The sequence below is a fragment of the Erpetoichthys calabaricus genome, chromosome 17 (assembly GCF_900747795.2).
Source record: "Erpetoichthys calabaricus chromosome 17, fErpCal1.3, whole genome shotgun sequence".
Taxonomy (NCBI): domain Eukaryota; kingdom Metazoa; phylum Chordata; class Cladistia; order Polypteriformes; family Polypteridae; genus Erpetoichthys; species Erpetoichthys calabaricus.
In genome coordinates, this window is record NC_041410.2 from 19,779,491 (window position 1) to 19,804,593 (window position 25,103).

Sequence of the window (25,103 nt, forward strand, 5' to 3'; positions counted from 1 at the left end):
AGTTAGGAAGATGCTGTCGAACATTTATGCAGTGTATATTTTTCATAAGACTACAACTTCCAGTGTAAATGTTGTGTGCAATATAAACTTACTTTTTTTAGAGTAATTGTTATATTTTAAAATATTGACATTAAGAGATAGATAGATAGATAGATAGATAGATAGATAGATAGATAGATAGATAGATAGATAGATAGATAGATAGATAGATAGATAGATAGATAGATAGATAGATAGATAGGGCATCTTTATTCATATATTGCCCTAAGTCACATTACACAGAACAGGCATGAATTCAGTATAAGATGTTAGCCTAGTCACAGGGCACACTTCCACAAAGTCCAATATTTAGTTATAACAGGCCAGTTTCGAGTCAGTAAACAACCTAACAAGTAGTTTAGTGGTTAGCACTCATGTCTCACAGCTTAAAGGTTCACTTCTGCTCCCAGTTACTGGCTACATACGTTTTTGCACCTTTTACCCTTTCTTGGTATTCCCCAGGGCTCGTATTTCCACAATTTTCACAAGGATGTGTAGGTTAGGATGGCTGAAAACTGCCTAGTGTGAAAAGTGGCTGAAAAGTGTCCTAGTGTGTTAGTAGGTATACTGTAGATGGGTACATGGGTGAGCCCTGGGATGGACAGGCATTTCTTGCCCAGCAAAAAAAAAAAAAAATATATATATATCTATATACTTGTTGGAGATGACAAATAGCAAATAGGGTCAATATCTATAATGTAGTGTATTTATTTTTTTGCTTCTTTGCCTGTATGCATTAGCCACCCACTTACAGCGAGGAGTGTCCTGTCTCTCTCCACTAAATCTGCCAGCTTATCCAGCAGTCGTCCCCTCTCTGAGGCATCCATTCTTCTCCACACAGAGCCCAATGAAAAAGCCAAGCGAGCTGCTTGTACTGCCTTGTCAACGTCTGCCTGCAAAAAAAGAAAAAGGACAACAGGGACAGGTTTACTATTCACCTTCATTTTGTTAAGGTGTGTGCTTGCTCTCCTTGTACTTAATTTGCCAGACAAGCCCCCTGTTGTGACAGTTAGCATTGGTTTCTTGAATCCCTACCTTCAAACATTAACAGGAAATACGCCAACATGTTTCTAGAAAAATAAAATTGTATTCCTGAAAAGTAATAAAATATTACAGTTTCACAAATCAATCTTAACTTAGCCTTAACCACTGCAGGTGTGTTAAGCAGCTTGCTTAGGGTCAACAGGTGGTTGAATGAAATGGCAGCCTTGCTGTTTGAAGTCCACTCATTTGACCACTATACCAAACTGCCTGCATAACACTGAGTGTACAGAGTAGCTTTCACTGTGAATACTCTCAAAGTATTTGGTATTAAAGAAGTAAAATATTGTGTGGAACATTCCGAAAAATAACAAAATAAATTCTATTAGAACTCAGGCATCACTTCTGATTTGTTTGCTATCTGCTGCTGTATTTACTGTCTAGTTTAAGACTCCTTTATGTTGCATGACCAGATGCCCTTATTTCCTGGGACAGTTGTGTGTATCAGCCCCAGTTTCAGTGCCCCTGCGTATTCTGAAACAATCTTTATTTGCCCTGTAGACATGACTAATTTCTCATTTAAGTGACTTATTAAGATATCCTTGCAATATAATTAATCACCAATCACATCAGTTCTCTTTAAAACAGATAGAAGCTCCGTCTTCTCATGTGACACTTAAACATACTGTATGTTAACGCATAGCGGGCAAGACACAGTGGTCACTTAAGTGGTGTACACTTCCTGTGAAGAAGTGAAAAATACAAGCAAGCTAAGTGATCACCACCCTCAACCCCGAAATGAGTGGCAACGTTTACCCCCCCCCCCCCCCCCCCCCACCTCGACACTCAATGTAAAAGCTGACATTTTGTGATTTGAATTAGAATATCTTTAATTTTACTGTTTATTCATTAAAGTTCCTACTGTATAGCTGAAACCACCTGTGTGAAGGGTACTTCATTACTTTTTCGCACCGCTACCTGCGTTTGCCATCCAAGTCCACCTAGCTCCATGAAGCCCCACTATTTGGACCTTTCTGTCCACGCCTTTAAGTGCCATTATCTGCAGACATATCCGCTTTTCTCATAACAGAGTATGTGACACTTTATTTTGATACTTTTCGTTTCAGCTCTTTGATAAAGTGCTCTGTTGGATTTTTAATGGATGGTGTATCTCTACTACAATCGCACCTGAGATCTGATTCATTGCTTTTGTTAAGTGTATTGAGATGGTTTTCATGATGAAAAGGTGCCATAATAAAGACTAATTCATTTACTGAAAGGCACAGCATGGGAAGCACAACATTTTTTTTTACCTTATCTGCCTCTTGGACTTCACAGATTTTGTCTCCTGTGGCTGGATTATACACTGGGAATGTTTTACCACTGACCGATGTTTGCCACTCATTGTTGATAAAAATCTGAAAAGACAGAAGCACCACATAATTCACATATATTCTTAATCTGTAATGAAAATGAGAAAGGAAAGTAGTTCTGGTGGATGATCATTTTCTACAGAGAACAATGGAGAAAATCTTGGTGGGAGGAAGGGCATTGGGCAGGTGGCTATAAATTTAAATGAAACCCTGGATACACAGAGGACATAAAGAGAAAGATAAACATAATTTTCCATCGACTTAAGTGATCCATTAGGTTGTTTGCTCTTCCGTTGTTGTCTTCTGGATTCAGTGCTTAACTGCAAACACGTTCTGACATATGAAACGAGAAATCCTTACGCATGGCCACTCAGCTGGCAATCCTTCATGGAAATTTGAACAACTTCCAGCAAGTCATGTCTTATGGCAGAGGAATCGTTCCTCTCAAAGTGTTTCCATGTAGCGTGCAGGAGTTGTGGCAATTAATTTGGGAGAGGAGGAGGTGATACTTACTTTGAGATCTCTTTTCTATGTGCTTTGTCTTCAACTGTATGTAGTGCTTATTCCTGGAACACTTTTGTTTTTCCATTTTTACTCCAAATATTGTAGTTGTGTTATGTGAAAAAAAGCTAATAGTTTGTTAATGGGACAGTGAAAAAAATTAATTAGTTCAAATTGCCTTGGATGGTAGTTTGGAGAGTCAGGTTGTATTTGAAAGTGAAATGTGAATGTTGTGTACTAAAATCTATGTTTATATATAAACACACATACACACACACATATATATATACACATATACATACACACACACATATATATATATATATATATGTATACATACACACACACACATATATATATATATATATATATGTATACATACACACACACACTGTTTTTATTTCAAGAAGCCAAAGAGCTCTTTTGTATTCTTTTAAGTCCTGCAGCGTTAAACTGCCTTACACCCTACCATGTATGGTCCAGGCCACTAGGATGACACCAAAATAATAAAACTGCAGAACGCTAGTGACCTGCTCTTTCTCAAACTTTCCTCTTGCTCATCTGCTCAAGTGCCTCTGTTTCTTTTACTACAAACCCTGTCGCTTTTACAGGTCTGCATGTCTCTACTTATAATCCAAAATCCCAATTCTTAGGCCCAAATAGATCCTTTTGTTTGTTGCCTGATGTCATTTGTGGGCCCCAGGTTGAAACATCTGTGCTGTAGCAACTCTGTACTTTGTTATATGATAGGTCATAATGTACTGGATAGATCCTTTAAATAATGTCTCATCAAAAAAATATTTTTTAGGAAATCTGTTGCAATTGCAGTAAATACATAGTGCAACTCCAAATCTGTAACATATGGGCAGGGTACTTCCTGCACATAATCCTGTTAAGGATTATGCACATTTATATTTGTAACATTTTAAAATAAACAAACAAATAAGTAAAACAAGGCTGAATAAGTAAATAAAAAATGTGATAAGTATATACTTGGGGGATATTAAAGTCAGTAATGAACCTAGTACACATGTCTTTGGGATGAAAAGCCAAACAAACACAAACAGAATGTAAAATCTACAGGATTGGATTGACTTTTAAACTCTGAAGTGAAGTTATGAGGCAGTGCAGCAGAGCAACTGTAAGTCTGTTAAATAAAATGTAATTAATTAATAATTTAATTAGCTAGTTGCTTAATTAACAAAGAGGTATATGTCCATACTGAAATAAATGTAATTAAGCAATAAACAAGCAAATAAACACATAATTAATTGATTGATTAACTAAGTAATCAATTTATTTTTTTATTTAATTAATTGGTTAATAACTTCATAGCTACATACATGTAACACAACAGAATATAAGAATTTTCGATATTTATGCATTGATTCATTTGATTATCATCAGGCCATGATTACACTTTCGTAGTGTAAAGCTTATTAGTCATCTGTCTGTTCATGAAATGTGCTATAATCTGCTGGTCTTTACTTTTAAATTAAATTAATAGACCTGTTATGTAAACAATCCAAAAGAAATAGACCCAAATTAAACATTTCGGTTGCTTTTTGTATTGGAGGCACTTGATTAACTGAATGGTATTTATCTGTTCTTTTATGTGTGAAGTTTTTATTCTTTGCAGTGGAGGAGCTGTCACCCAACGAAAACTGCACCAGCACTGATTAAGTGTGAGTCGTGCAGAAATTCTACTGAGACACCTAAAGATGCAGGTCTAATCGATCAATTTCATCTTCTTTTGTGATGCTCTCCCCAACTGAAATGTGTTGAATTGTACTCTAATTAGTTATCTCTTGTTTACATACTGCACTATATGCTCCTTCTTAAATCATTAATTAGCCTGTCAGTGTACAATGAAGACACATTAATTCCACAGCCAGCAGCCAGACAATACCTTATATCCTAAGTAACATTCAGCGCTGGTCTATTGGAAGCAATCATAGGACAGATTAATGAGTTTTGGAATCTTTCATCAACAAAACAGTCTCTTTAGCAGTCTGGTAAATACTAACTATTGAATGTCTAAGCCGTTATGCCAATTGTAACATGGTATGGTATTGTTGGTATTTTGGCAGACATAAGCAGGTCTGTTCACTGGCTTAGAATCAATGGGCCAATGTACAAAGGATAGTGGAGGGACATGAAAAAAGACAAGATGTTAAGGGGATATAAGAGGAAGCAAATATGTATCTATGACAGGATAACAGTCTTGAGGAAACTCATTTTTTAAAGTGAAACAAAAACTAGATTAATTTGCATTACCCATTTTATATTGAATGTGCTCATTATACTTAGACATTATTTAGACATTCAGGATCATGTTGATAAGATGTAAATAATTCATAATGTGACAGCTTTTATCACCAGTTGCCAATCTTCAAAATAGGGAAATAATCTCAATGTCACAAAGTTTAGCCAAAGAAAAAATAGACAATTGTGTGTTGAGGTCTTATTTTCATGCTTGGTAGGTAGATATAGAAAGTGGAAAGAATGGAGAACATGAGCAGCTTACAAGATCCACACTATGTCTCACTGAGCAAATACTGACATTCTAACAGATATGGTGTTTGGACACATGACTGCAGGATTGCCCTGTTGCATATCTGAATAGTGGATTACCTCCATTTATTAAAGGTGTTCACTCAGTGTTAATCCTTTTAATTTGGGAAAGACAAAAAGGCAACATTGTATAACCTCATGAGAACATCTTGAAAATTGGAGGTCATGAAATGAAGCACAGTGGCCCCCACTGGTGTCATTAGGTATTACCTCAGCAAGCCTAGGGCTGCCCAGACATCCTAGCACAATTCTCAAGACACCAATAAACATGTTCCTCCAACCCTCAACTGGATAAGCAGGTTAGAAAATGGAGAGATACAATACGCAGCTCATTTTGAGTTAAGTGATTGGTCTAGTCAGCTGCTCTTGCAAATCCATATGCTTGCAAATTCAGATCGTAGTCACCACCTACTAAGGACTCTGATTAAACGGCACACAGATGTTGGATGAAAGCAGGAATGAGAATAAAAAGAAACCTGTAAGTGCCAAGCAAATGGCCTGCATTGTGAAACAAGAAGGTCTCGAGCTGAGCATGCTGGCTTCAAGATTAAAAATGGTCTGAAACAGGTGTTAGGGAGCATTGTCACATGACCACTAGAAGCACGTGGTGTGAAAGCCTGTTCCTCTCTGGAGGGGTCCTCCAGACAGACGGCACAAGTGGGAAATCTCACAGGCAGATTGACACCTCACACACACACACATACACACACACACCCATCTCGCAACACTCTGCTGATTTTATTAGATCGTAAAACATGCGCCTCACTTGGCTTTGTCATGTGTAAAAAGAGTGAGTCTATATAGGGGACAAGGCGTTAATGAAGTACTTCATGTGGCCTTTAAATGAAGCGAGGCTGCACATCACTGGTTTATTGCTCCTTTCACGTGAAAGAGAAAAAAAAACTAATTATTTGGGTGTTTTGTTTTCTCTTTATTATTGTAATACTCTGTTTTTGCTTGCATCCAATTTAGTAAATCAACAATTTTGAAAAAAATGATTGGATTGACACAAACTGCAAGAAACACAGTGTGGTGACAATTCTCACAACGCTGCAGAGCAACAGTTTGTTTGAAGTGGAAATACATAAAAAAATGGGATCTTCTAAGTCATAGAGATCATTCTGGTTTGCTGGGAGTAAAGACACTTGCAGCAGGAGACACTTAGAACATCTGTACATGACTGTCTTACTTATTGAAGACTCAACAATCACATACTTTATGTGGACAAGACACACTGTCATCAAGGTGAAGAACAAGTCATTGTTCCATATTTGCACTTAGGTTACAGTAGCTCCAACATTAATCCATTTGCTTTCCAAAGCCTGTTTGTCATAAAAAGGCCATGGAAAAAAGAGACGTTCCTTCCAGCATAGACCAAAAATCTGGAGCCAACACAAGATGTTTCGCTATTCTATCACCAGACATGTTCTCTTGCACACTCACACTGAATTGTACAATTCGGGGTCATTAATTAAGGTGATATGCACATCAATGGGATGTGTAAGGAAATCAGAACATCCAAAGATAATCCATGCGGACACAGCGAGAATGCACTCTAAACAGCACCAGGATGACACCCATGGGCATCAGAGCAGAACTTTATAGCAGTCCTTTTACTTATGATATAAAGTAATATTCTGAAACCTGCAAAAATGCAAATAAGGATTACTAAGGGTCAGAACGTTTCCTGGCAGCACAGGCAGGCACAAGGCAGGAAAACCGGAATTAGAGAGAGAGAATCAGTTCAGCACCATGCCCATTCAGGCACATGCCCAGAGTCACACAGGACAAACTGGAAATCAACTGAACTTAACCGGCCTGTCTTTTCTGAAGTGGAAAGAAAACCAAGGTACGAAAACAATTTACAAACTGACAAATATGCCTTCCATTTGTCTTGTTATCATTGATTATTTTTCAAATGACATGAAGACTTTTAGTAATATCTAGCCAGGAGGCTGATTCTATAAACCTAAGTTTGTTTCCTTATTTGCAATATGTCTTAGTGATATACAGCAAGTGAGAGACGATGTTGAGATACACCAGAACCTGCTGTTCCCCAGTTTCTAAAGATGAAAACTGGCTCCTTTTTTAGCAGACATATTCTTCTAAGAGGACACCCTTTACTTTTAGAATGCATACCTCTTTTTAGATTGTGTTTTTCACTTTAGATCTGTCATTGCTATGTACGGTAATTACATGGTCATTAGAGATACTCTGTAATGTGGTCCTGTAAATTATTATATGGCAATTAGAGACACCTTGTAAAGTGGTCTTGTAAACAGTTTCAGGTTGACAGTAAACCATAAACAAAAATGATGAAGGATGTCATCATGAGTTACAACTCTGTCTTGTCAGAGTCTTCTTCAACAGTAAAATGAGCAACAATGTTGAACTACATATGTATTGTACATACTAGGGCAATGGTGTTCTACAATATTTGTACTGACTTTGAATTATTGTAGTTGTTCATTTTGTACTTTTATACTGTTGGGTCTTGTTTTAGTTTTGCAGGTTAAAACCAAATCATTAATAGCTACCTATTTCATAATCTGAGGTGTTCTGTAAAGTGAACCCATTTATTGATTTTTTTGCACCTAACAAAAGATATGGATTGAACTCATTAAAGACATAACATTAAAAATCAGTTTATGAACCACTTTAACAGTGAAAAGTTACATGAAAATGCCTAGAATTGAGACAGATCCTTTAAGTTCATTTAACTATATACTGTAAACAAGTAGCTTGTTGAAATGAAGCCCTTTGATTACCTACTACCAGAGGACACTATGCACGTCTGACTGTGATTCACGATTTCATTTCCTTCTTTGCTACACTCTAACATAGCAGAGGTTTAGTAGTTGGTGGCAATCTGAAGGTATGTAGGTCCAGTGAAATAACGCTGACATGCATACTGCACATATTCACATATCGCTGTTGTTCTACCCTCTTTATACCCAGTTTAATTCTTTGTGACTATCTTTTCTACACTTTTAACAGAGCACATAATTGCTGTTGGGCGGCACGGTGGCGCAGTGGGTAGCGCTGCTGCCTCGCAGTTGGGAGACCTGGGGACCTGGGTTCGCTTCCCGGGTCCTCCCTGCGTGGAGTTTGCATGTTCTCCCCGTGTCTGCGTGGGTTTTCCTCCGGGCGCTCCGGTTCCTCCCACAGTCCAAAGACATGCAGGTTAGGTGGATTGGCGATTCTAAATTGGCCCTAGTGTGTGTTTGGTGTGTGGGTGTGTTTGTGTGTGTCCTGCGGTGGGTTGGCACCCTGCCCGGGATTGGTTCCTGCCTTGTGCCCTGTGTTGGCTGGGATTGGCTCCAGCAGACCCCCGTGACCCTGTGTTCAGATTCAGCGGGTTGGGAAATGGATGGATGGATGGATAATTGCTGTTGTAATAAATGTTATAACCAAGTCATTAATATGTAATTACACAACAGTTAGAAATGCTGTATGACTTGATCATATTTGCTGTTACGTTCCACAAATTCTGAATGTGCTCGTCCAGTTCAGGGCTCCAGGGAGCTGTTTCCTATCCCAATAGCACTGGATACAAGGCCAAAACAATCCTAGACGGACCACCATTCCATCACACAGCATATTGATACACACCCAGACCGGGCCAGGTCAGCTTTGCTAATTAACCCCAACTACAAAGGATATGAAAGAAAACATGGAGTACCCAGCACTCAGTATAGACGGACGAGGAATGTGAAAACTCTACAAAAAGTACAAAGTAACAAACCACCATAACACGAAAATCAGAGTTACTGATACCGGATCAGCGTATAAAATATATTCATTTTAAAAAGCTACTTGAAAATGTTTTTTGCTTTCATTTTTGTCTGGAGGTATACCAATAGCCATATGTAATCAAGAACTTCCAATATGCAAAGTCAAGGGAACAAGGGGACACCAGAATGTGATTCTCTATGAAATTCTTGCATACGTTCAAGTACTACCCGTAGTTGATCAAGTAGTGACTGTGCATTCCTCCCATGCCTCTTAAATGTGTAAAATGATAAAATGACACTGACACATGTATGCACATATTCCAGTTGTTACACAACATTCAGTTGTGCTTTATGTGATTGCACAGTTTTCATTATTTAATCATATGACAATTACGAGATGTCTTATACTGTACAGTGATCTTGTTTGTTGTTTACATTCAAACTAACAAGTAACAGATGTAGAAACCTGCTACAGAAATGATAGTTTCGGGTGAAGCTCGTCAAGGTTTTTCAGTGAGTTGTTCCTACTATTTGTTTATGTAGTTCTGGTGTGAAAGCCAGAGGGCGCCATTAACATCTCTGTTTGCTTATGTTTGCCTCACACCAAGGTCCAGCTGTTACAATCCTAATATTTTCACAGAATGCACATGGCATGTACCGTGGCATTACTTCATGAGTATAATGTAAGCACACGAGAATCTAGGAGTCTGAGGGGACTTCTCTGGCTGCACAATCCTTTGTTGGTAACTGCGGCTTTGAGTGGCTCCAGCTGAAGCCCTGGAGGTGTGCACCTTTCCAAGTGTTACCAAAGCCTCTTCATTTTTATATAAACTTCAAGTTTTAAGCACATTTTAATTGGTAGTAAAATGCAGACTATTTACTTTATCCAAGGGATAAAATGCCAGCACTCCTGGAAACGGTTCAAGAGTAAATCCCTCATCTGGCCAGTTTACAAGAAAGCCCATACTCTCAAATAACTCACTCTTGAAAGTCGGAGGTGTTTTGTATCAGCTAGTACCACTCGGAGAGGCATTTCTACTGCCGGGACTCAGATTCCATTCCAATTAATTGCAGTTAGGCAGGCCACTTCCAACTGACACGCATACATAACCCATTTAGCACTTTAACGGGCTATCACCTGCTCGCTAAATATATACATTTAGTCCATTTAATCTGACTCTCATTAAGGGCACTTCATAAAAATGCCAAGGCCAAGACAACTGATGACACACTGCAAAAACAGAAAACCCCGCAGGGCACTAAATTAGATTTTAATTTATAGAGGCCACTGTCGTGGAGCACTTTAAATCAGAGGAGCCCTCTGACAGCCAGAGCAGCGGAGTAAGAATGTAATCCCTGGGTAGCTTTATGCCATATGTAACCCCTCTCACACTGCTAGAGGGGGAAAAAAGCCAGAGGACTGAGTGTCTACCTAAATCATGCCCAAAAACAGACATCGCTTGGAGGGCTCATTGTTCCTGTGCTGCTCTCAATGTCTTACCTTTGCTCTTCCCAGAGAGAAATTTGATTAAAGCCCAAAGACTCTACAATAAATCAGGGCCTCAAAATTAAACTCTGCTCTTCTACACAAAATGAAAATGTAAAAATGCTTACATGCGGAATTTAAATGGGGACCCCGTTTCGGTCTGTTTAATCATTTGCAAGTGCATAACCTTGCTGCCGAGGAGAAACTTTCCAGTCAGTCCTCCTTACTTGCAAAAGATGCTGATGTCGCAGAAATGTCTATCAAGGAAAGGATCCTGCCGGCCAGAGGGTGCCATTAACATCTCGATTAATGGAGCTCTCTCTGTTACTTGTAAAAAAGACAAAAATCTTTACTGCTGTTCAAACTATCTATCCATCCATCTTCCAACCCGCTGAATCCGAGCACAGGGTCACGGGGGTCTGCTGGATCCAATCCCAGCCAACACAGGGCACAAGGCAGGAACCAATCCCGGACAGGGTGCCAACACACCGCAGGACACACACAAACACACCCACACACCAAGCACACACTAGGGCCAATTCAGAATCGCCAATCCACCTAACCTGCATGTCTTTGGACTGTGAGAGGAAACCGGAGCACCCGGAGGAAACCCACGCAGACACGGGGAGAACATGCAAACTCCACGCAGGGAGGACCCGGGAAGCGAACCCAGGTCTCTCAACTGAGAGGCAGCAGCGCTAGCCACTGCGCCACCATGCCGCCCTGTTCAAACTATTCAATATAATTAATGGTAACTCATAATATTATAGCCTCACCTGCAAAATGAAGAGCTGCTAAGGTACAGTGTAGAGTAGTAATCTGAAGTTAGCAGTGTATAAAGTACAGGCATAGGATAGCCATCTTTAATGACCATCCAAGCTAAGGGAATGATGAAGAGTACTGAGGTATAAAGTGTGTGATAATCTGCGGAAACAATTCAGAGTCACAGTCTGGATGGAAATGATGCAGGGTGTCAGTCCAAAGTGTCAGTCTATAGCAGTGTTCTAGAGTGATGACTTGTAAAGGTGGTCAAGCACCCGTTGGAAAATGGCCTAGACTGGCCATCCAGACTCTTCCATCTTTTCTCTCGCTTTCTGCATTAACTCTTTGAAATAGACACTGCTGCCCTCTGCCCCTACGTCTCTTAACCGTTTCTCTGTTTTACAAGTCTCTTGTTCTTCTTTATTGATGCCATCTATGTTCTTCTTAGTGTGTACCAATGTTGCCCACTTATTACACATGTACTTGCCTATACATTTGCTATCATGTACATTTTTCCTACACATGAGTTGTCAGTCAACTTAAAACTGTTCTAGCGTCAATGACCATGAGTGAGTTCATGGATGAGGCCTGTGGTGTACTGGCACACAATTCAGGATTGTTTCTTGTCCTTCACCTAAATCTTCTGGAATAGGCACCAGCTCTCCGACCCTATTAATGAGTAAGTGGGCTGCAAAATGAATGAACAGGTAAGTTGTCAGTTTGATATTATAATACAGTTTTCTTTGTTAAGCAATTTGTGATAATGTGCTATATTATATTAAGTAAAAGATTGATCGATTGATTGATTTTAATTGACTTGATTGTTTTCCAGTTTTAGTGACAGGCTGGGGTAATGAAGGATCATATTTGCCCAAAATAATACTCGGAGGTAACAGTCTAAGGTGACAGTTGAGAAAATCAACCCACAGTGACAAGAGATAGTAATTCAAGGTAGCAGTGTGTAGATGAATCCAAAGTAATGGTAACATTGGGGAGAAGATGTGAGCTGAATGAGCTGGAGTCAGAATATAGGACTATTGTCTGGAGTATCAGTTTGTTGTAGAAATCAGCATTACCCAACTATGGTAAGAATCCAAAGTAACATTCAGGAATTAGCTTCATTGTTTGTAGTAACCTTTAAGAACAGTCTGTAGAATTAGTGTGTACTATGCAGCAATGCTGGAATAAAATAAAAGTCTAAAGTAACAGTTTGGAGTTAAAGTCTAAGGTGACTGCCAAGAGTATCCATTTATAGTGATGATCTCTGGTCATACTCTGATCCATCATATTGGTTTAACCATGAGTCAATAAGTGCAAAACTTAAAGTAACAGTGAAAAAAAATATCTGAGGTGCTGATGAAAATTAATAGTCTGAAATAATAATTCTGCTGTGAATGTCAGACTGGCAGTCAGTGGTCTAGAGTACCAGTGCATAACACCCGTGTCGAGTCTACACACAGCATAGAGTGATAGTCGGGAGGGAGATTCCAGAATTACAATGAAACATCTACTGCTACCATTCAGCAATACAATCAGGAGAGATGCTCTTTCATAATGGCTTACAGTCAGGGCCGGATTTTCCTATAGGCTAACTAGGCTTCAGCCTAGGGCCTCAAGATCAAGAGGGGCCTACATTCAAATTGTTAGCAAAATTAAAATTACACTATTCTAAAAACAGTGAACACTAAAACACTGAACCGAAAATAAGGAGAAATTCTATGCATATGACTAATAAACAAACATAAAAATGTATTGTTTAAGATCAACGCGTATTCCGTATTTTATTATCTCTCATGTAATTTACAAACTTAGAAATGGAAGGTGAAAGGGCCTCATAAGTGGAATAGCCTAGGGCCTCTTTTCATATAAATCCGGCCCTGCTTACAGTACATAAACAGTCTGAAGTAGAGGCCATGGGTGCTGGTCTAAAGTATCTGTCAGGGCACTCTAACAATGTAGTAACAGAGAATCTACTGTATAACAGTGAATAACAAATAACTGCTATGTCACTCTGCAGCAATCTATGGCTCATAGTTTTAGGTATTTGTCTCCTGATGTCAGAAACTTGGTGAGCCTCTTTTCTATTTCACTATGATTAAAGGTATAAATCAACACGGGGTCCCTTTTCTGGAGCTAGTAGTGATGTACTATCATAACCTTTAGATCTTTGGATCTGAGTGATCTTCTGGGTGAGCAGCTAACCTTGAACTACGAAGGGAGTGAAGTCTGATTCCACCCTTGAAGAGCTGTTGACTCTAAATAGTTCACTTCATAGACCTATTACAAAATTTAATGGATGTATAGGATCTTCATGTCAACAAGAATCTAACACGCTTTATAATTATTTATTTATACTTATTGATCCTGGGAGGCATGGCACTTCATAGATGCAGTGTCTTGGGTCCACCGCTTGTGCCTGGCTGTTGTCTGTGGACTTTGCACATTCTTCCACCGTCTACACTGGTTTTCTTCCTGAGCTCTGGCTTTCCTACCACATCCCCAGAGACATGCTGGTCAGCTTAACTTGCTGCAGACTGAGAGTCTATATGCATCCAGGGATGTCTCCTGCTTTGCAGCCAGTGCTGCCTGGATATGCTTAGTCTTCCTGCAACCCAGATTGAATTGAGCCTGTTTGAGATTAAGTCGTAGACGTCTTTCAGTTACTGACAGGTTTCTGCAATTGATACCAGCAACACTAGAGATGTCAACTTCACATGCAGAGCGCACACAGTCTTTAAAAAAATAGTAAGGTGGAAACAATGCTGATGTTTGCATTTTAGCAAGACAGCTTTTAACGGATAGTCGTACACGGGATGATGCAGAATGGGAATTTAAGCCGACTGTCCTGTTTGCAGTCATGACATATTCAGCTGCGGAGCAGGAAAGCCGCTCCAGCACAGAATGTTCTGTCATCCGAATGCTTTGCAGCAGACCGCATAGCTAGCGCGAGGTTACATGTGAAAAAAAAAACTCGTAGCCTTTGCTGAGACCTTAAAATCTTACCAACACACTTCATTGTATTGTGTTGTTAAAGAGTGGATAAAGTTTATATCCTTAATGAAAGAATTAATCAATCTTTCTGTGTTGCACCTTATGTCGGAAGCCCCACATGCAGTGCAAGAAGAGAACTGTCGTGAAGCCCCCAGATGTGAGCACAGACAGCAGGTGCAGATCGCTGGATCAGCCAGCCACGCTGTAAGAGCGAACACCTCGGCTTTGGAAGTTAGACTAAATCGGGCTCGACCGGTGGCTTATGCTTTTAAAGTTTCCTCATTATCTATGCATCCATCAACAAAGCATTTTAAAAGCAGCCAGCTACCTTACAAGAAAAGCAAACAAGACCTTTGTTCCATTCATAACAGGCTGCATTGACTAAACAAACGAAACTCACAGTGCGCTCGGAAACCATGCTTTTCAAACCACGAATGTTCCTAAATCCTAGCATACTGAATTTTTCGGATCCCTTCCGTTGCCTAGCAGTTCTAACTATATTTCATGAAATTCAATTTAAAAATGTGCCCCTCGATGAACTGTTGCCCCCAGTGCTTTAAGGATTGCCTTGCTGTCCGTAACCCTGAACTGCATGATCAGGCTAGAAAATAGGAGAGATGGGCATTTCCAAAAAAACAAATAAGCGAAAGTGGCGACAGCTGCATGAAGCAAAAGGTGTTTTAACTGAGTGACAAATTAGTTTGGACTGGTGACCGAATTCATTGAGTCGTTTCCACCTTCAGGAGATAGCGCTCGATAAAAGAAGATGTCAGTTATGTATTATTTTGTATGGGAACTGACGTTGTGCACGCTATCTGAAAAGGACTTTATTGCAAATGGACATTAACGGATTCACTTGCAGATATTCTTTTAAAATTAAGTCAACTAGATAATGTACAGCGACGCTGTAGGAATAAACATTAATGTCTACTTTCCATAATGTTTTGTTTGAAAGTTGGCCATGGAAGAACATAAACACTTGTAAATATTGACTGTACGCGTCGGTAGGCACTCTATACTTTAAATATGATGCAATGACTTGCAAAGATACTCTTTAACAGATACCAGTGCAAACGTCGAAAAGGCAGGAAAAGCGGTGTGACGTAGTGGTTAAGGCTTTGAACTTCATACCCTGAGGCTGTGAGTTAAAATGACTCAACTGGCATCGTTTGATCTTCACCTTCACCTGCTTGCGATCCAACTGAAAAAAAAAACAACCAATTGTGTCTCAATTGTATCCAGTCGCCTTGGATAAAGGCCAAATAATAAATTAATAATAATGGAATAATTCATTGGTTGTCAACGGCCTCCCATAAAACATAGTTAACAGAATGACTGATGATGACCATCATTCAGGAGAATTACCTCTGCACAGGGCGGCACTGGTACTTCTGCTGCCCCGTCGCAGAGCCCGGGCACTGGGTGGTGACGTTTGCGCTTTCTCCCCGTGTTTTTGTGGTACCCCGGTTTTTTTCCCCCATCTCAATGCCTCCAAACTTGTCCAGAATAAGTGACTGCTGGTGTGTGTCCAAACTTTTTTTGTGACAATACGTATCTGGCCCTAAATATATGTTAAGTAATGAAGTTGGCGCAATAAGACAGGGTGGCTTTGCAGTTGGCACTGTGACGCGTCACCGCCATATCGCCCTCGGATATCTGGCAGGCTTGCAGGTACTCTTTGTTCACACGGGTCTTGCTTGTGGACTGTGTTCGCCCCCAAGCAGCAAGAAAACGTTTGCTCTTTGGGCTGATACCCCATCCAGATCTGACCCCTTTCCTGAAATAGCGTTTAAGATCTTAGTAACAAAGTCTGGGACTCGAGGTTTCATTGGGGCAGTTTGTTGAATGAACGGATGGACGTGTAAAGACGCTTTAGAACGAAAAGCTAAGAAATGATGTTATACTTTGCTATGCAAGATAAAATAATGGACCGAGTATAAATGTGCAAAATAAGGATTCGTATATGATTTAATAAAGGTGGTTCTTGACACCGCAGAAAGCAATATCGACATAAAAATTGGTTAATTGCTTTTAGCGTCCCATCACCATTGCTCTGGGTGGTTGCTGGGCTGAGGTGCCCTTTGCGTTGACTTTACTTTTAGCGGTGATGTTTGTTCGGCGTTTGTCTTGTGAAGATTTCCTCGGAGGAGCAGCCCGTTGAACTGACGGTCCATATTGTGATTCTGTGAATGACACCAGTGCGGTTGTGCAAATACACCTGATCAATTTTACGATCTCGAATACAAAAATATGGATAACTACACGTTTAAATTTAATTATTTCCACTTTTAGAGTGTTAATAAAACAGACTAATTGTACAAGTGCTGAGGGATGGAAGATCAATCCAGAGGAGACCTGTCTGGTTTGAACGTCATATTTGTATGTCAGGATACATGCACATCTTGCTAATAAATCTCACTTTTGTTTTTAATTGATTGCAGCTGCATCACCTCCCATGGACTGTTCAAGCAGAGCCCCTTTGCCGGGATGCAGATGTCTGCTGCGATGTGACAATTCCCTAAACCTTACATTTCGGACCATTCCTGGAATTTAATAATTAAACACATGGGGGATTGGTTGAGTTGGTTATTGTTCAGCTTGGTAGAGTGTCTGCAGCACTTCCACTCCGCGCACAGCTGCAGATGTGCTCGGCTCTCCTCACTTTCGAGGCTGGGGTTTGCGAATTGTTGCTTCTCCCACTTGTCGGCGCTCGCCTATCGCCGGGTTTATTTTTGAAGATGCGCTTGCACAGCTACGCGAAGTGCAGCTATTTATGAAGATTCGCTTTTCTATTTTTGATTCCTTCTCAAAAATGCGCATTTTCGGAATTGGAAAAACAATACCACCCCCAAAGGAGAGATGTTTTCGGACGAATTGAAAAACGACACTGAATTGAAGTGAGTCGCTGATTTAGTGGCGTTCTGCAAAGCTGATCCGTTTTTCATATGCTTCATCTTCCTTTGAGACTCTCAGGATTGTGAAGCAGAGGGCACAGGATGCCAAAGTATTTATTACAGCGGAGCACATCTGTTCCCCCTACCACCCCCCCTTCAAGCCGTCTCCCCCAATCCCCCCCCCCCCCCCCCCCCCCCCCCCCATCTCTTCTCAGGACTACAAGGCACGGGAGCGGGGGAGGTTGTCTGCTGGACGACGAGCTTATAGAATTTGTAATGATACCCTTATAATTCATTTCAGACTACACAAAAATCAGAGGTGAAGATTCTTAAGTGAACACCTCTGCTGGAGTCTGGTTATGACGCTTTCCTTTCTTTTCCTCACAGTTATTTTCCACCTCTAACCATCTCGAGACACTTTTAGGGATCTCTGATTATTCTGAGCGTAATCGGTAATAAACTTGTTCAGAAAACCCACGCACCTTAAGACATTTGCTAAGTTTCATTAACAGCTCTCCGTCAGTTTTACATATTATACGGAGACTTCCAGGTCCTAAATGAGGCTCTGGGCAGAACACTCGCCCTTGATGCAGGAATACATGAAGCTACCTAGGGGAACATTTCACTCATCCATCTAACTATCCAGCCGCCTGTCCGTCAGTCCATTGATTCTTTCTATTATGAGTCCCTCCACTTCAGACCAGAGTCAAGGAGAACTCACGTGTGTTGGGCACTTTCGTCTTTCCCGAATCACACTCAAAGAAGACCCGGTCAGAATTCATCCATGCAACTAACTGTGTGTCTTTGGACTGTGGGGATATCGGAGTAGCTACAGGAACACCGCACATGGAAATTTTCCAGTTGAGAATGGAACTGGGTTCCAGTACAACGTCCATAACATCATGCCGCCAGTATACTAGTGTATGGAATCAAGTAATCCATCCAATATTTTTCTGAACATGACCACTTCTTCCAAAACATATAGGCTATATGGTATGTTAATACTGGTAGTGCTTTATTAAGGTAAATGTTTACCAGTAGTGCTCTATAAAATTAAATATATATAAATGAAATGAACTTGTAGTAAAATTAACCAATCCATTTTCAAAACTAATTATCTGATCTAGGGTGTAGGGGATCAATATCCTTTCTTGATAGCACTGAGTGAAAAGCTGGAACCATCTTTGGACGAGGCACCAAATTACATTCGGACACATTAACAAGGAAAACACCCCCTTTAGTAATATCAGACCCGTTTAAAGTTACATATCAGCTTGGCACCAGCGATTGTGACTGTGCCTAGAAACTTAACTCAATTTTTGATTCCACAAAAATTGTTGCTTTCCAATGGGCGTCATTGATCACTTTTATTATATACTAGCTGTTTAAGCCCGTGCTGTAAAAAGCCTGGGGTCCTAGAAACTATTGAAATTGTTAGAAAAAAAATTGAAATGTAGAGATGTCAGGTATTTGAAAGGAACTACTCTGGGCGTCTCTCTCCTAGGAGGTTTCGTTTTGCCGATGTGCTCGCCTCGCTTCTGTATTAGCGGCTAAGCGAGTGACTCTTTGTTTGGAGGTTTAGTTTTTCCGACATGCTGGCCTCACTTGTGTATCCTCAGAGGTGGAGCCCCTACCCCAACTCTCACTTCCAGGCCGAACAGACAGACACGCACACACACACACACACACACACACTTCCATACGTGGACGTTTATATATAAGATAGCAATTTTAACGTGAAGCACTGCCAGAAGGTGCATTCCTAAGTTCATAGATTACATAGAAAAATTCAAATTCTACATTTAATAATGACATTAGGACTTGAGGAGGTGGGGCTTGAGAAGTTGCCCAGATACACATTGGGATGCAAATATTAGCACTTTCTTTATTAGTATTTACCCTTTATATCTTACCATTAACACCATTAAAATATACAAACATACACACAAAAAACAAAGACAATTCTGAACTTTCTTGATTCTGTTTAGTTTCAGTTAAGTCATTTAATTTGTATGCATGCAAAAGACCAGGGTTCAAAACTGGTCCATGTACTGTTACTGTGCAGTTTGCATACCCCATCCAGTTCTGTATCCATATGTTTGTACAGATATCCCAGTTCTCTTCCACATTCTATGGAGGTACAGATTTGGATGATTGGACATATTAAAATGGCCCAGTGTGCAAGTAGATATTTGTATGATGGTGCCCATTGATGGACTGGCACACCATCTATTGTTGGTCCCTGTCTTGCTTACATTAATAATCCTCTTGAGTGCATGCTATATTAAACAGACATGAATTTCTTTGAGAAGCTCCTTGCTATGTCAGTTCATTTATCTTCAGTTTAGGTGTCTTGGTGCACTGGGTGTGAGTCAGAAACCAGCCCTGGATGGGGTGCAACACAGAGAGCTCTCATGCATACAACCACACTCACTCGTGTAGAGTGAATTTAGAATTGCCAGCAGTTAAATGGATACGCACATGCAGTACTGGCGGATACCCCCACAGACAGGCGCAGAACTGGCAAACTCCACACAGAAAGTGCCCAAGCCAGGGATCAAACCCAGGACTGTGGATCAGTGAAGCAGCAGATCACTACCAGATTGCTGCCCGATGATTGTGCCCAGTAATAATGGCGCTTTATAAAGTTGTGATTCCATTGTTTATAAAGCATTGCCAATCAAGTGAAGGTTAGTGGATTGACAAGTTTTACTTTATCGAATATCTTAATCTGTAATGAACGTACATAAGACCTGCCTGAAGTCCAGTCATTTGAGCTTAACAAGCCCATTGGAGTTCTGGGAGATGGGGGCTATTTACATCTGCAGTCTTGATAACAAATGATCATAAAATAATTTTGCATAAGCAATGATCTATGGAAGTAAACATTCTTTTACACAGGGGTCAAGGTTCCACAAGGCCATTAAAAAGAATCTCAGGAAAGTTACAACCAGGTTGTAAAATGGTCTGATTTCCTTTCATCTCTTAAAGCATGTTAATAAATGTCATTAACTACGCTCAGAGACAGTAGATGGTGTTCAGATGGACCATTTCACCTTCCAATTTGTGATGAAACTAATACAGATACTTGACAGATTTTACAAAGATATTTGAAATGTCACTAAGTTTGAAGAGTGTTGGGTTGGTTATTTATCTCAATTAGCCTTTTATATAATATAGTGCCTTTCATTTTAAGCACCACCCCCCAGAATGTTGCACATACAGTATAACTGTTGATGATAGAATATACCAATTTAGTTTAAGCATCAGTTTGGTCCATAGGAAGGTTATTGAACTAGATAGAGTTAGAGCATATCGCACTGAAGGTGCAAAAATAAGAAAATGAAAAGTTTAACAATGAATGGTGCCCTGTGCCTGGACTACAACAAAACTACATTTTCTTTAGCACAAGCCTCGCTCATTTTCCTCAACTCTGGGCTCTACCTGCCTGGATGACCAATAAAGTGGATTTAAAGTCAAAGTTCATTTTACACAAGATGAGAAGCTGTCTCCTACAAAACAGGTGTTAAAATGTGCATTGCTGTCCCAGTCAGCAGACGACTAAAAGGCATACATGGTATCCATCATATATAAAAACTAATGAACATGCGATTTTGTAAAATCAAAATAATGAATATGCCTAACATTATTGGTGATGTTTTTTAATATGTCAACATCCAGAACCTGTCATTTCTATTCTTGGCACATGCCAAAAATTGGCCTTGAACAGTATACCAGTCTATCACGGGGCACAGACAAAGACACAGCCACACTTAGTCACACAGCACCAATCGGCCGGTGACAGGAGAGCTAAGGTACCTACATGGACTCAAGAAAAACACGCCAGTCCCTTTACATACTGTGAATGATCAAGGAATCGAACTCTGAACCCTCAATCTGAGACAGAGTAGGTGTCCCACTGCACCATCCTGCGGTCTTTAATATATGAAGATACCTACAGTGTAAAAGAGAGCTCATGTACACTGTGTGTGCTTTTAGGATGAATGCACGGATCACACATTTAAGATTATATTAATACCATTAACAAAGTGACAACAAATGTACTGAAATTCAGGCTAGCACATTCATTTATAACACCTCTTATTATCAGCTGCATTATTAGGCACATATTGTGTTGTGATGTGTGAGCAATTAAACAGCTTAGCTTGGTTTGTAAGCCAGAGGTCTTTAAATAGATAAATATCAAAGGAAGGCTTGATGTATACTATTGTCGGTATGTTACTTTATTGTTTAATATAAGCCCCCTGCATCAATGCATCTAAATAAGTGGGTTTGTAAAAAAAAGAGTGAATGAATATTTTATGCCATAAGAGGGTACGGTAGTACAGCAGTGAGAGTTGTTGCTCCACATCTCCAGTGGTCTACTTTCTGTCTGTGAGGGGTCTTCACATTCTCCCTGTGCTTGCATTAATTTTTGACCCAGCACTCCCAATAGTCTGTTGTCCACTCTCCCTCCATAGGTTTGCTTGTTAGACTAACAATTCAAAGTTAGCCCAGTATGAGACTACCAGGAGAGGATACACTGTATCTCCTTCTGACCCAAATGCAAGAAAGGGGTGTGGAAGAAGATCAATAAGCTTTATGTAATTTTTAGACCTGTTTGTTCCAGGCCAGGGTCATATATTTATTAATTTTCAAAAAAATATATGCCAACTTCTGCATATTTGATATGAATTAAAATGGTGAGGTAAAATGCATGGATGAATGTATTATTATGATTATTATTCAATGTATTTTCTTTGATATTTCCATTGCTACAGTGTGTATTGGGCCTAAGCCAAGACATAGGGCAGTTCTATGTGGTGTGCTTACGTGTACGCAACAGTCTGCCACAACAATAAAACCACTGACAGGTAACATGAACAACATCGATTATCTTGTCACAATGGCACTTATCTAGGACTGAGATATATTAAGCAGCAAGTGAACTGGCAGTTCTTGAAGGAGATATGTTGGATGCAGGAAAAATGGGCAAGTGTAAAAATCTGAGCAACCTTGACAAAGGCCAAATTGTGATGGCATGGTGACTGGGTCAGAGCATCTCCAAAACAGCAGGTCTTGCGGGATGTTCCCAGTATGCAGTGGTTGGTGCCTACCAAATGTGGTCCAAGGAAGGACAACTGGTGAACCAGTGACATAGTCATGGGTGCCCAAGGCTCAGTGATGCACATGTGGAGCAATGGCTAGCCCTTCTGGTCTGATCCCACAGAAGAGCTTGTATAGCACAAAATGCTGAAAAACTTCACACTGGCCATGACAGAAAGGTGTCAGAACACACAATGTATCACAACTTGCTCTGTATGGTTCTGCGTAGGCCATCAGACCCATCAGAGTGCCAATGCTGACCCCTGTCCACTGCTGAAAGTGCCTACAGTGGGCATGTGAACATCAGTACTGGACCATGAAGCAATGGAAGAAGGTGGCCTGATCTGATGAATTGTGTTTTTCTTTCAGATCATGTGGATGGCAAGGTGGGTGTGTGTCATTTACTTGGGGAAGAGATGGCAACATATTGTACTATGCCATATGGGAAGATGGTGGACACAGTGTGATGCTCTGGACAATGTTCTACTAGAAACAGTCATGGCATTCATGTAGGTGGTACTTTGACATTTACCACCTACCTAAAGATGGTTTCAGACCACACACACACCCCTATATGGCAATGGTATTCCCTGTTGGAAGTGGCCTATTTCAGCAGGATAATGTACCCTGCCACACTTTAAAAATTGTTCTGCTATACTTTGAGGAACATGATTAGAGTTCAAAGTGTTTACTTGGCCTCCAAATTCCCCATATCTCAATCCAATAGCGCATCTGCAGTATGTGCTGGAAATACAAGTCCGATCCATGGAGGTCCCACCTGTCACCTTATAGGACTCAAAGGATCTGCTGCCAGACATCATGGGACAGCTTTAGTGGTCTTGTGGAGTTCATGCCTCGGCAGGTCAGAGTAGATTTGGTGGCACAAGGGGGATCTACACAATGTGAGGCAGGTGATTGTAACTTTGTGCTTTATGGATGTATGTTTTAGAGGATGGTGCTTGTGTTAAGGAATTTCCTCACTCTGTCACATGCACTTAAAATGGATGCTTTCTGTACTTTTATATATGTGTACGTGTTTATAATGTAATGTCTGTAGGCTTTTGTGTATTGTATATAGGATGACAATGAGCACAATGATCACTAGTGGTGTATTTCTTGTGTCACTATCATCATAATCATTATTATATTGAGACAACATACAAGGTCGCTTTAAGAGTTAATACTGGATCATTTATGCAATTATAACCCATAAATGCTTATATAATAGGTGTTTGATAACTTAATTGCTTATTTAAATAGTTGTTTTACAGTTAAACTATTTTACTGTTCAATTTCATTCTTTGTGTAACAAATACAGGCCCACATGTTGCATAATATTTCTGTACAAAATGTGAATTAATAAACAAATATATTAATGTATTAGGTAAATTATTACTTTTCACGTGGTTCCTTTTCTTTTACTGTGTTTACCAGAAAAAATAAATCAGCAAAGTGATATACTTTATGTACAAATGAAGCAATATAGTTAACACATCTGAAAACAGCAATGTACATACACAGACACTAACAGCGTGTGCATAAAACCCACTATATGACTGCAGTAGGTGACATTATAAGCAGACATACTGTAGATGATACTTGGCCTTTTGTCCCCTCATACTGGTGCGGCACAGTTTTTTGTATTACAAAAGGGAGAGCAATGGCAGCTGAATGGATTCATTCGTCAGGATTTGGGTCAGTTGTAGGAATTAAACTTCCAGTCTTCAGATTTTTTACAGTGCCCTTCTGTAACGAATGCCACGCTATGACACTTCAAATAAAGTAACTCACAAATTCAAAGTGCCTAAAACAAAGCTGTTTCTCAGCTGGACTTAACAGATTCTCTTTTTTTGCAGTGCTTTTCTATGGTGCACACATTGACACCGTGCAGTGCATGTACACCACTGCTCTCTCCGTACTTCTACAAGGTGAGCACCGGGGTGGGGGGGCTTACATGGCAGTGATGGAACAGACAACTGTGTGGTTTATAGTTCAGTTCTTTAGCCACAAGTGGGTCATACTGCCTTGTTTGAAATATATTTTGAATCATTAAAAAACATGTCAATTAACAGTTATGTTTTGTTTCATATTTGATTTTATTGGTATGAGTAGATTCTAAATATAAAGTTTGAATGCAATATTGCAATACAGTCAATAATTTGCCAAGTTTGCAAATATCACTATTGTAAGAAAAATATAAATCAAATATGATGAGAAGGATTTACTGTGGCTTCTGCACAGGTGCCCATGTGTACACAGTAATGTAAAGAGATAAAATTAATAATCTGGTTTATTATCAGCTTACTGCAGTGTAAAACATCAGGAGATGCACATATTAAATTGCTTGGTGTCTGCCTTTGGCTGCTATACTGTGTTGGAGCCTAAGCAGTATGGTATCAAAAATCAAATGTGTGTCCAGTTCTGTTGGTGCTCTTTTAATCCGTTTGCAAACAAAATGAACAAGCTTGATTTTGCCAGGATATTGATAATGTGCCTTTAAGGAAATAGCCTAGTAAACAACTGTTTATAATGAGGCTGGAGGTGCTAGGATATTGCATGAACTGATCAAAACTACAAAAATGACAAGAGGAGAAGACCCCAGATTTACTTGGTGTAGATTTGCCCCTTGTTAAACTTCATATCTGTGCCACTGTGTTGAGAT

At 39.9% G+C, this 25,103-nt stretch overlaps 1 protein-coding gene across 2 annotated transcripts in view; it reads right to left on the reverse strand.

Moving 5' to 3' along the window:
- aldh1a2 (aldehyde dehydrogenase 1 family, member A2) overlaps positions 1 to 25,103 on the reverse strand; it is a 73,336-nt gene that overhangs the window by 38,697 nt on the left and 9,536 nt on the right. For both annotated transcript variants that reach the window (XM_028823054.2, XM_028823052.2), the window contains exons 2-3: positions 2,334 to 2,438; positions 792 to 932 (exon numbers count right to left, since the gene is read on the reverse strand). In XM_028823054.2, coding sequence (XP_028678887.1) covers positions 792 to 866 — 75 coding nt within the window. In that variant the 5' untranslated portion in view covers positions 867 to 932; positions 2,334 to 2,438. The remainder of the gene's footprint in view (positions 1 to 791; positions 933 to 2,333; positions 2,439 to 25,103) is intronic.